The 13,268-nt window shown below is 49.1% G+C and overlaps 1 protein-coding gene across 1 annotated transcript in view; it reads right to left on the bottom strand.

Moving 5' to 3' along the window:
- Ube3c (ubiquitin protein ligase E3C) overlaps positions 1-13,268 on the bottom strand; it is a 93,349-nt gene that overhangs the window by 53,984 nt on the left and 26,097 nt on the right. The window contains exons 6-10 of the mRNA XM_071610638.1: positions 9,159-9,316; positions 6,086-6,239; positions 5,508-5,728; positions 4,405-4,556; positions 1,964-2,151 (exon numbers count right to left, since the gene is read on the bottom strand). Of these exons, the coding sequence (XP_071466739.1) occupies positions 1,964-2,151; positions 4,405-4,556; positions 5,508-5,728; positions 6,086-6,239; positions 9,159-9,316 (873 nt within the window). The remainder of the gene's footprint in view (positions 1-1,963; positions 2,152-4,404; positions 4,557-5,507; positions 5,729-6,085; positions 6,240-9,158; positions 9,317-13,268) is intronic.

A 13,268-nucleotide genomic window follows, 5' to 3' on the forward strand; every position in this document is an offset into this window, starting at 1 on the left:
CCATGAGGCCACTGAGGCCCTGCTCAGCTCAGAGTGGCGCACCTGCCCACTGGCCCACAGAACGTCACAGGAGGCACACGGGCTACAGCCCCCGAGTGGGCACTTTCAGACAGGCTGCCGCAGGTCCCTGCCTGAAAACCCCTGCTGCCATTAGACCTGGGGGAGTTTGGACAGTGCCCTCCTGGACCCATCCCACAAGGGAACCATCTAGGATCTATTCACATTTTTAAGCAGTAATATATTTTTTGCAGCGTGGGGACTGAACCCAGGGCCTTCTGCATGCTTGCCAAGCACTGCCCTCCCAGTACAAGGAAAAAATAACTTTAAATCCAGATTTTCCTCAGACTCACAAGTCCAATAACAAGACATGCAATGTCCTCTCAAATAAAGAAGCTAGGACTGGGGATGTGGCTCAACACAAGCTCCAGGTTCCATCCCCAGCACCTCAAAAAACAAGTGAAAACAGCAGCTAGCAACTTACTCTACTTCACCCAGATTCAAGCAGCACAGAGACAGTAGGGCTATAAAGACCTCCACACACATGCTCATTAGTGCCCACTCTGTACGTTTCTCTAAACAAATACAATCAGATATTCTTATCCTTTCCCTCTTTTTTACACAAAAAGGAGGTAATTATGAGTACTGATCTCTTAATCTTCCTTTTTCATGCACACATCTGTCTTGGAAATCTTTGCATACCAGTCTAAATGGGACTCTACAATCTTTTACACTAACAATCAATGTAAAACAGAAATTAAAACTGCAAATCCAAGCTCTAAAAAGACGATGAACTGATATTAGCCAGGAGTTGAGGATGAGTTATCAGCTTGGGATATGTCAATCATCTTTTAAATACTTAAAAAAAAAAAAAAAATCAAATCTGAAAGGAGTTAAAATCTACAAAAGTTAAAGCAAGGCTATGTGCTATTTCATGAGCTCTGGAAACACTCTCAATACTAGTTTCCTGGAAGAGATAGGTGCTGTGCCCATGAGGTCCAGTCTGTACAAAAGGGGCTCCACCTACTCAGCACCCTAAGCAGTTCACTGGGGCACTCAGTCCAGAGCAGTGCAGAGTCAACTAGTGGCCACTACCCAAAGCAGCAGGCTCTGTGACACATGAGAGCAAGGAGGCTTAGGTCACCCCCAGCTCTGCAGCAATTGCCTGTACAGAGCCTAAGGATGACCTGGTCACAGTTCACAGTGCCCTGCCTCTCCCACTGCAGTGGGCAGCAGAGAGCCAGGGAATGCTCACCAGGCCACTCTGATAGCTGGTTCACCTTTCTCTTGGCCCTTGCCAGAGAATGCTGTGCTCTGTGTGTGTGACAGGGTGATATTTTGCAGAGACAGAACTCCATGGGGGGACAGGAATCTGCACAGGTCCCACTGACAGGTGGTGCTTTCTGCAGCCTGCCTGTGCGACATCAGCACAACAGCTGCTTCTGCTCTGCACCACACCCAGCTGTTTCTCAGATATCCAACCAGCCACTGTCACTCCAAGTGGGAAGACACAGCTTAGGACCACCGTTGAGACCATCTAAGTTCAAATGAACCACCTTACAAAAAAAAAAGTTGGGCATCTGTTTTAGTCCCAACCAAAAGTTTATCTCAGAGCCTTGTAAAACAAACATTTACCTACTAGAGTAAACTGCCAAGGGCAACCTGATAAACCGGGTGTTATGAAAACAGCCCAAGAAGAAATGTTCACATACTGGCTGTCACAAAGGTCTGCGTCCAACTTTCAAGACAGGTAGCCTGGTCTACACTCTCATTTGCAGGTGTTACAGAATCAGACATGACCTGACCTGCTGAGGCAGCATGTATGGGGCCAGGAAAGATGCCAACAGCATTAGTTGGTTTAAAAAAAAAAAAAAAAAAATTCCATTTTTACACAGCTGAACTGATGGGGACCTGCGCCCCGGCCAGGGCATGCTTGGCTCTGCACACGGACCCCAGGGAGACCTGCCTGACTTTGGGCACCATCATGCGGTGCTGCACCATCAGCGTGTGGCAGATGGAGGCCATCCGGGTGAAGACCTCCTCGCTGGCCGAGTCCCTCCACACCAGGTTCAGCAGGGCACTGGTCTGCTGCTTCGTGTCCAGCTTCTTCAGACATTCCTCGGTGATGTATGGGGCAGAGACTCTGCCGTCCTCCTGAAACACACAAGTCCTGCTGAGTGGAGGGCACTGCTAGGACTCGCCTGCCCCCAACATCAACGCTTTCCAGGAGAAAATGGGGAACGTTACAGGCAGCCTCTCTAGGTCACTGCTCACGCCACTTTTATACAGTGGATGACACAAAACGGTCACATTCAGTTTTTGCCTGCCAATATGACCTTCTTCAGTATTTACTTTTTGGGGCAGTGTGGGGCACAGGGTATTAAGCCAGGGTGCTTAACCACTGGCCTCAAAATTGCAATGCTCCTGCCTTAGTCTCTTGAGTCACTGGGATGACAGGCATGTACCACCACACCTGGCTTAGTATTTACATTTTATGAAAAATTCATTTCATACATTGTAGAGTGAGTTGTACCGAGACAGCAAACATGGTATATCCATACTACTTTCTGAGGGCATTTCCATTTTAAATTATCAGAGATTATTTTAAGCAAAATAAGTAAAAGTATCAATTTTTTTTTTTTTTTTTAAATCAAAGGGCGTTTGTGGTAAATTTAGCCTTCACCATTTTAATGGTTTGCTGAGAGAAGCCCTGGGCTGTGCATGCAGCTCCTGTGGGTAAGGCACTCCAAAGGTTCCTCCTCCTGCCCACAGCTGGAAACATCAGCGCTAGCTTGTCTTATCACTTTCAATATTCGGCCAAACTTAACAGCGCCAACTGAACACTGCTTCAGAGTAAAAGCCGAAACTCCACCTGTCAACCTGAGTCTTTAAGGAGCAACATGAATGTCAGACCATACACGTGGGCACCGCTGTTCTGGAGTGTACAATTTTAAAATCAATTGTACACGTAAGTAAACAGATTACACAGAATCCTAAGGACAAGGAAGTTTATTCAGGGCAAACTGACCACTAAGAACCTCAGACAACCAAATCAGGCCACAGGCGAAAAGGATGTAGCAGACCTGGCTAAAAACAAAAGGAGGACTCTTAGCTCCCACGTGGGCCACTAGTCCTCCATTCCAAGGCGGACAGGAGAGAAGGGACAAGACCAGGCAGGGGAAAAATGAAGAGGATCAGACAGAGCACAAAGCCATGTGATCAACAGGCCCTGAAACCTTACGTATTAAAAAAGAGGAAAAGTAAAGTATAGTAGCTTTTCCACAGACTTAACAAGAAAAAAACACTCACCAACAACCTCACTGTCGAGTGTCGGCTGCACAACCTCAGCCAGCGGGCCTGTGGTTCCCTCTGCTTAGGGGTCTCCACAGAGTTTCCCTGTGGCAACGTCCAGCAGAGGAGGAAGTGTCTGCCGCCTCCCTAGCTAACACAGCCTATGCCCTCTTTGCCATACTGGCAGTAGTTTACATAAATCTCTATTTTCATAGATTCTGTGGAAGGCAACTTAAAAATTTTACTTTCTTCTAAAACCAAAAATTTTACCTATATTCTATCTACAGACCTCATTCTTTAGTTGACTCTACAACGGAATCCATATTTTGGTGCACAGTTCTGAGTCTTGACAGATGAGACATTATCAGCACCCACCAAAAAACTCAGTTTCACTTCTTTGTAGGAGCCCTCAACCAGCCGTGACCCTGGCAGTGACCCTGTGCTGCTCTTCCCCTCCGGCTGAAGAAGCTGTCTGGTAAAGGACAGTACTGACCCACCCTCACGTCAACAGACACTGAAGTTTTCTTCCACCTAGACCACCAGGCCACTCTCAAGTGAGCACTATCAGTACGAGACTCCAGAGGGAGAACAAAACCCAGCAGCCTGTCACAGCCACACCTCAAGCCTTTTCAAGTAGGAGGAAAAAATGGTCAGCATCAGGTTTATATCTAAGCAAACACAATTTCATGGGTGTCCATGTGATCATAATGCCTTGTATTACTTGCAGTAAAACAGAACAAAGGGGGCTGGGGTACTAAGTTCAGCGGCAGAGCCCTGGGCTCACTCCCTAACACCAGGGAGAAAGGAGGAAGGGGAGCTTAAAGATGTGACCATGGATTCCAAAGTGAGTCCTGACACGCCTTCCACGCCCAGCAGTGCTCACAGGACAGGAAGGAGAGTTCACCTTGGGCTCAACAATCTCACTGCAGGAAATGCTTCATGAGCAATAATTAATACACAAATGACCTGACTTAGCCAAGACCAAGCTACACACCGCCACGTCACCCCCTCACACACACAGAGAAAACCACGCAGGGTGGTGGGTGTGAGGAAGGGCCCCGGGGTCAGGAAGCCAGAAAGGCTCCCGGTGCATCTCAGGGCCTGGTGTGGGCTTACGGGGCTGGCGGGCTTGTCGGCCTCCTCGCTCTCGTCCTCAGAGTCGCTGGTGGAGTCCTGGGAGCTGGCGCCGGCAGGGGAGGCAGGTAACTGGGAGAGGAAAGTCTGGAGCACGTGCAGATACACCAGCAGGCCCTCCTCAGAGAGCACCCCTGGTGAAACAAGCACCACAGCTTTAGTTAGTGCCACCCACGGAAGGGAACAGGTGTGACCTCCTCCTACCTGAGGAAGCATTTCAGCCTGAACTGAGTGTTTAAAATTCCAACTGTGCTTTGCTATGAAGTAGATTTGGTCCTTGTCCCAGAACAACCAAAACTCTTAGGTGTCCTGAAAGCAAAGAGGGTCCCTGGGGAATCCCGAGGATGCAGCCTGAACTCATGCTGATGAGGTGATGGGGGCGAGGGGGCCTCGACAGCCTGCCCTCCCACCCACAGGTACCAGGGAGCGTTCGAGGCGGTGTGCCCTCCTAAGTCCCTTGCCCGATGAGTCTCTGCTTCTGGCTGTCCATCTATGTCCTTTGTAACAGACTGGTAGCCATCAGAAATGCTGCCCTGAGTTCTGTGAGCTGCTTACAAATTATCAAACCTAAGGAGGGACTGAGGGAATCCAATTTTTGTGGGTTGTTCAGAAGATGGGTGACAACTACCATGTGCACAAAGTGTGTGAAGGCGGGCAGGCTGGCGGGTCTGAGTCCTCAAGCTGTGGGGGTCTGTCCCTACCTCCAGGGAGACAGGCCAGAACTGAAGTGATCACAGGCCACCCACAGGCAGCTAGGGTGAGCGGGAAACCAGCCTCATCTTCCCTAGGTCCCTCGGTTCTAACCGTGCACACATACAGGAGTCAACGCTCCCAGAGGCAAGCCTTCTGATTCCAGAATGGGCACACCAGAAAAACCCACGAGCCTCAGAGAACACAGGCCGGAAGAGCAGCCTTCCCTTTGTGCCTGGAGACCAGCCCAGGGACAAGGCAAAGCGCCCTGCTCAGGCCCCACCCAGGAAGCCATCTTTACCACGTGACACTTGCCACAGCGCAGCCTTCTCCCGGCTCATCTGCTCATGCTACCTACGTAGGAGTTCAGGTAAAATGTATCTTGTGTTTCATACCCAAGTAATTTTCGCCAACAGTTAAAACAAAATAGAAAAGCCACGGTGCTCCACGGCTCCTTTTTGAACATCTACTCTCTAGTAACAACAGTGCATTCAGAAAGGGCTCGTAAGGGAAAGCGGTCTGTACATCTGCTAAGGCCGGGATGATGAAGCGGAAAATCTGATCTGTAAAAGGTGCTGCCAGAAACTCCTCTGTGAAGGCTGAGAAAACTTGCTGCCTGAAAAGGAAAAGGAGAGCTTTGTGACACCAGAGCACGTTGCTCACCAAGGGACAGTCAATTAACTGAACATTCCTCTAACAGACAGCTACTTCCTCGACCGATCCAGGTGACCAACCTGAAGTCAGCCTGATCCACAGCCTCCCTACTCAGGTGACGGCCACATCCTGACAGTACCGGGAAGCTGAAAATAACCAGGCCACCAGAATCCCAGAATCCTGTGAGGCTGCAGGACGACACAGCACACTAGTGCTGTTCCCGTGAACTCAGCCACACTGATTCAAGTCTGTATGCACAGCAGCATCCCATAGAGACGCCCGACAGCCAGACGCCCCTCCACCACCCCCTCTCACCCACCTTGCACCTTCTGGGCAGGAGCTGTAGGTAAAGTGCAACGGTTTTAGGACATTCTCCAGCAAAATTTTTGCTATAGGAACTCGAGATAAATCAGAATATTCAATACTTGATGGAAGCTTGCTGTTGATCAACAAATAGAGAGACCTATAATACCCTAAAAGAAAGGAAAAAAAACATTTAAAATTGAGTACTTTTTTTTTTATATTGAGGAAAACTTTTATTAATCTATTTTTTGGACAGTACTAGGGGTGGAACCCAAGCCCTTGCACATGCTAGCCAAGTGCTCTACCACTGAGCCACATTATTTTGAGACAGTGTGTCACTAAGTTGCTGAGGCTGGCCTTAAACTCACAATTCTCCTACCTTAGCCTCCTGAGTGGCAGAGATTACAGGCATGCACCACTGCCCCACAACATTTCTCAACTTTTAAGTTCCTTTTATAAATCTCTACAAGTCCAAATTTAAGTAAATTCTTCTCTAACATTTCACTAAGGAAAACTTGAAACAAATATGGAAGTCATCCAAATGGCACGTAAGCCTCAGCACCCACCACTCGGTACCAACAGCGTCAATGCTAGCCATCTATACCCTTATGTCTCATTGCATCTGTATCCACTCATGTAGAGGCAAATCTAAGACAGGGTTATTTCAGTATATCCTCAAAAGCTAAGGACACTGTGTGAATGTGTGCGGTGTGGCATTATAGAGGGACTGAACTCAGGGGTGCTCTGCCACTGAGCTAAACTCCCAGGCCTTTTAAATTTTTTTATTTTGAGATAGGGTCTGGCTATATGGCCCAGACTGGCCTTCAACTTGTGATCCTTCTGCCTCAGCCTCCCGAGTAGTTGGGATTACAAGTGTGTACCACTATGCCTGACAGAGTAAATTAACGGTAATTCCTTGATACTGCAATCACCTAGCTAGTGATCTAGTCTCCCACTGTCTCATGTGATGCATTTTGCTAACTAGTTTCTTGAATCTAGGTCCTAATAAGGCTGATGCTCTGAATTGTCTCCTAAGCGCCCTGGTGCCTAGTTAGTTAGGGTCCTTAGCGTCATGCTGAGCTCCTGGGTTTAGATGTATTGCTATGCCTCAACCTACTATAGTTGTTACCCTCAGGGACCCTCCAACTATCCTGTGGCCATCAGGAGCACCCTGCTCTGTAATGGACAGGATGCCCCCATCCCACTTCCCTCACCCCATGGGAGACCAGCAATCTACCTCATCTCCAGGGCCTAGTAAGATTTTTTTAGAGGAAATGATACTTATGGAGACCACAAACCAGGTACCAAGGAAGTGAGCCGATTTACAGGCCACTTACACTTAAGCACAAGTAACTGTCGGGATGACTCCCAAATTTGCCTTCCTACGCACCTGACGTATTTCTGGTTGTGCGCGAAAACCAGGGTTCTAGCCACATCGCCTTTAAGAAGGAGCTGCCCTGTTCTTGTCCAACACCAAGGGCAACGTGCTGGCATGGCTGTGAGCACCTCCCGGCTGCCCAGGCCTGTCTGACAGCACAGAGGAAAGGCACGCCACGCGCCCGCCTGGCCACTTTTCAGCAGGAGTCTTACACAGCCTCACACTGAGCTCCGACTACTGAACTCGGTGCTGAACTCAGACCTGCGGCATGACCATCCTGACTCTAACCTGGCGGACGCTGACTACTAGTGACATCAAAGGGAAGCCTAAAAGCTCATTTGCTGTAAAACTTAAAAGACACAAATACATAAGAATTTCTTTTAAAGAAAACACAGCAGGACTTTAACACTGCCAGGTGTGTTCTGATCAGATGACCTACGGCACGACCAGAGTGCAAAGCTCTCAGTGCACAGAAGCACACGACATACATCAGAACACCAGCTGTGGTTACTAAGTGGGAGGCTCAAGCTGCACAGAGAGGTCAGCCAGGAAGCACCTTGTTAAAAGTAACACAGCAGCCACCCAAGACGACGCCAGAGGTGGCAGTCGCAGTAGAAGATGTTCAAGCATTTCCTATTTTTAGACACATTTCAAATAGTATATATTTCTAGGTTATCTCCCCTATACTTTCAGAAAACAGGAAAACTAATGCTTATCCTTTAGTTGATATATATAACAATACATCCATTCATACAAGCACCACTTCTAACAATTTTTAAAAAATCAAATTCCACAAATTCCAACTTATCTTTAATTAACTCAGTAGCTTCTCTACGTTTTTAATGTGTGTGTGTGTGTGGGGGGAACCCAAGCCAAACGGTGAGGCTGGACATCAGAATACAATTCAGCCTTCCCCGTGGTTCACCAGAGGATCGCAGCACTTCAGGAGAAGAGACGCAGAGCTGTCAGCCTCCATCATGGCGTGGCTCACCAGCACCTCCTGAGCTCCCCTGCTGACTAATGCAGTCTACTTTAGTGCCGACTCAGGCTTCTAAGCCCAGGAGTCCTAATGTGCTGGGCTTTCTACCTGTGAGGACAGTGGGTTGAGGTTTTCTTAATTTCAGACTATGGCTTAATTCACAAGTATTTAGAATATTATTTATTATCATAGTTTTCTCCAAAACCGTGTTGTTAATAATGTCCTTGGAGGAATTTCATAGACAGTTATTCTACTTTATGTAATGCACTTTAAGAACAGTTATCAGTGTTAACACCGAGTCAGAGAAAATTCAGACGAACTGCCCCACTCCCTTCTACCAGCCGTGTGAGAGCGCAGCATCCCCTGACAAGGACAGCCTGGGCAGGCCATCTCCTCAGTGCCGCAGGCCCTCAGCCAGCTGCCCTGGGCTCCCACCGCTCAGGATGAGGGGAGCAACAGGGAGCCTGCTCAGTTCTGAGGAATAGCGGCTCCCAGTGAGGACACAGACCCTGGGTTCAGGGGCCTGGGGCAATTTCTGAAAGCAGATGCTGCCCTTCCTCATTTCTAAGCCAAAAAATGTCAGCACAGAGAGCCAGCATGGCCCCACGTTTTCAGAGTGGGGCTGAGCATGGGTTCTGGAGTGGCGGCGGCTGCAGCCCTCCTGCAAAAGCACGTGCCCCCAGAAGCAGGCAGGTCATGTACACCACCCCCAGGCCTGACCCCGCTGCTTACCACTGTGGATCATGTAGTGCAAGATCTGTTCAATTACGGACACCACATAGCTAGCATCTTGTAAAACAGGCAAGTAAGTATTCTCAGAGGAAAAGACCTCAAGCATTCGCATTGGAAGTGCAACATTCAAACTGTCATCATTACAGCTCTGCAGCAACCTGTAAAAATGAAAAAAGCATTCACATACTTACGGGGTGGCTAATGTCACCAGAGTTCTCCCCAATTCCTCTTATTGGCTGTGAGTGAGCAGCTGGGACACTCTGTTGAGTGCCAGAGATCTCTGAAGACAGCAAGACTCAGACAAAAAGTAAGCAAACATTCAGACTTTGTTTTTGGTGCTGCGGATTGAAACTGGAGCACATTACTACTGAGCCACACCCCAACATATTGAGGTTTTTGAGAAAGGGTCTGGCTAAGTTGCCCAGGCTGACCTCCAACTTGCCATACTCTTGTTCAGATGAGAGCAAGTGGACAGAATGCAACACAGCAGGAGAAGCATCACAACCCACTGACTGGGCCAACAGGAGCTGTCTCCAGAGACTGGGGGAGGGCCTCTTTCTGAGAGCACGGCTTCTCCTGCAAAGGTGCCTGTGGGACCCCTGTGGCCCAGAGAGCACTTTCTGGCCCTGTGCCACCTACTCCTACCTTCCTTCTTATGAGGAGAAGAGTTACAGGCAGAAGGACAAGTTCTGCTGTCACAAAAGTGAGTCTTATTTGAAAAAAGATTTAATGCCTTAAAAAAAAAAACACACAACTTTATGGAGACATGATTTATCCACACTACTCTGCATCCATCTAAGGGGGCCGCACCTTGCACTGGACAGACTGCACACACAGCCTCCAAAAGGTGCTTTCAGTGCCTCCAGAACACCCTCCCTCCAGCTTTTCTCTGTGCCTACAAATGAGCCTGCACTTCCTGCTATTCCCCATGGAAAGAGCCGCACCTCCCAGTGGCACCTCCTGAGCTGGTCCTTGCACCCGTCACGCACTGGTCTACTGATGGGAAGAGCATGGTGGAGGACACTCACAGGATGGACACCTGTCTCCCAAGGGAAGCTGCTGTTAACACTTGGGGCACACCCGAGGGACTGGGCCTCACCTCTCTTGGTAATCCAGGGCTCAGAGAAGCTATACACTTAACTTTGAAAGAAACCACTGAACCTCTACAGATGCAATGCAGGTCCCCACTGCTCTGCATCTGAACCCCTGGTACTGCAGGCCGTCCTCGTGTGCATTTGTACGTCACTGAGACCTACCTCCCTGAACACCGATCATGGCATTTTCATGTGCCATGAAATGGCACATAAAATATTAGCCAAGTGTCTGCTTGCATCTTGCTGTTTTTAAAATGGGGTTTGTCTGCCTCTTGACAATAAGGTAAACTGTCTTTTTCCCCTTTCCAAAGCCACACTCTGCGACTCTGGAGCCATGCCCTGTCCTCTCCTGCTCAGAGGCACTGTCCCAGCATCTTTCCCTCTGTACCGTCAAGGTTCCCTCCTCAACAAACACGCTGCCAATGCTATTGCTCTCTATGAACTGCACACTGGACCCTGCAAAGCCTTACTAACTCCACCGCCTCCCCGCACCAGCCCCACCCCAGCCCTTCACTGCTCTCCAGGCCAGCGGCACTATGAGGGGAGGCGAAGACTGCAGGCCAAAAGCAAGCCACAGGGCGTCCTGCCCCGCTCATCCCAGGGTGCTCCTCAACCCCAAGACAGAAGCGGACTCAACAGGAAACACAGTTGAGCCCATGCCCCCACTCAGAGCTATACACAGCAAAGGCCTCGGTCAGATAGAGATACAAATGCCCCTGAGATGAATGCTCGTTCAATCAGCTGCAATGTCACTGGTCCCCTCACTGAGGAAGGACACATTCGTTGGAGAATCTGATTTCTTCTTGGGGAAACTGGTATCACCTGACAGTCTAGGCTCAGCCATCAACTCTGACCAGCAGCCTCCTACCTGGCTGGGTCCCCCTCCTCTCAAGCTTCCTATGGTGGGGCGTGCTCAGAGGCCTCTTTTTCTCTTCTAAACGGTCCGCTCAGTCCTGTGCAGCTTTATAACTCCCTCACCTTCAAAACCATCACAGCCTTCTAGTTGCTGAAACGGAGGCCTTGCATCCACCCAGGCTCTACTTAACTGAGCCCTAGTCTGTTCTGCCGGCACCGGGCTGGGTCACCCTTGGCAGTCGCCTCCTGGTGGTCTGCCTGTGCCCTCCCTCTGCTGCACTCACTCCAACAACAGCGGTGTTTCCGGCGAAGCGCACTGGAGGCTGGGGAGGGGGTGTTCAGGAGACAACACAGGTACTGTGTGGTCACCTAGATTATTTTTAAAAGAGAGGGAAAGCACATTGTGATGGTGACCCAACAGGCTGGGTGCCCATCCTGGGTGGAGGCGTGGGACTGCCAGAACTGCCAGACCAGACTCCTGGCCTCTCGCATCACTTTCACCCGTCAATCATGACACTGTGGTCTGCAGGAGTGTCGGCAAGGCAGGGCTGGGAGGCGGCAGCGAGTGCTTAGTATGCCATTCTTTACCCTAATAAAAACCTTCAAGGAGACAGAATGAGTTACCTCACCTTGCTCTAGCTCCCGGCTCCTCTGTGCTCCAGCATACAGCCCACGTCCTCCAGAACACCCGAGACCCGCAGGCTCTGTGCTGGCTCCCACCCCAGAGCAGGGACATGCACGGCCCCAGCCACCGTGGCCTCCAAGGCACCTTTCTCCCAGACCGTCCAGAAAGGCCACCCCAAAGTTCACAGCTCCTCTCCTCCTCCTTAGCCTCCCAAAACTCATCTATCTTTTTTGTATAAAAACACCTCTATTTTACTTATTTATAGATTAGATAAAATCAAGAAGAGCAAGAACCCCCAGCTTGCCACAGCTGGACCTTCAGTGCTAAAAACCCTGCCTGCCACCTTGCAGAAACTCCATCAGTCCTTTTTTTGGGCACCAGGGAATAAACCAGGGCACCTAACCACTGAGCCACATCCCCAGTCCCCCTTTTTCTTATTTGAGGCAGGATCTCACTAAGTGGCTAAGGGTCTAAGTTGCTGAGGCTGGCCTTGAACTTGCAATCCTCCTTCTTCAGCCTCCCAAACTGCAGTGCTAACAGGCATGTGCCACCATGCCCTCCTAAATTCTTTTTAATACAGGACTGACAGCCAACCCTAATGTTGTTCCCAGTAGAGACTGATGTAAAAAGAAATGTACATAAGGTAAAATATTCATTAGCTTTGAAAAATCAATTTTTATTTTCAAAATAAATTTACTAATTTAAGTGGATAAGTAGCTACTTACAAGCTGAATGTTAGTATCACATGAAATTGACACAGAAAACCTGCATTTTTAGAATTTGTACAAGATGCCAATCTAGAGATACTAACAGCCCATGGTGACATCTGGAACATGAGTGTGTGAAGTATCTTCTGAGGCTGGAGGAGACCAAGAACGGGCCACGAAGAGAGCACTCCCATCATCTGGCCATGCAGTGGAGACGGAAGTCCCAGGAGGCAGGCCCCACCCCCGACCTCGTCAGTTTACAATTAACAGTGGATCCAGTGACTCCAATGCCAAGCAAGACAGTCACAGGGCAGTACCAAGTCCAGGTCCTCTGACCTTCAGCACTGTACTGACCCTGGGGTCCAGCCCAGGGCCTGTGCCCACTGAGTACATGCTACCACTGAGCCATACACTCAACCCATTAGTCACTCACTTTTATAGACAAGGAGACGAGTGATCTCGTAAATCAGTAACTCTACTTCTTTCTCATTTTCCAGCTCTTCAAAGAGAAAAGGCAAGTCCACACCTTTGTCTGGTAATCCCCAAACCTACTGAGTTCATTCATAAATGAGAGAGCCTGATGAAGCCCATTTCTCAAGAGGTGGCTTCCAAACTGAATGTGGTAGAAACCCTTACAGAAAGGAATCACCTCCTACCAGGAATCCTCTGAGTTGGCCAGTCCATTCACTGGCAACTCAAAGGCTTAGCACTTCACAAGATAATCCCAGGGAATTTTTGCAAGAAATACTTTCTGGAAGATAGTTGTATCTGTGTTTTAACTTCTAAGTCTTACAGGCCAGAATTACCTAGAGCAATACATAGACTATTC

The sequence above is a fragment of the Marmota flaviventris genome, chromosome 1, assembly GCF_047511675.1.
Source record: "Marmota flaviventris isolate mMarFla1 chromosome 1, mMarFla1.hap1, whole genome shotgun sequence".
NCBI classification, from domain to species: domain Eukaryota; kingdom Metazoa; phylum Chordata; class Mammalia; order Rodentia; family Sciuridae; genus Marmota; species Marmota flaviventris.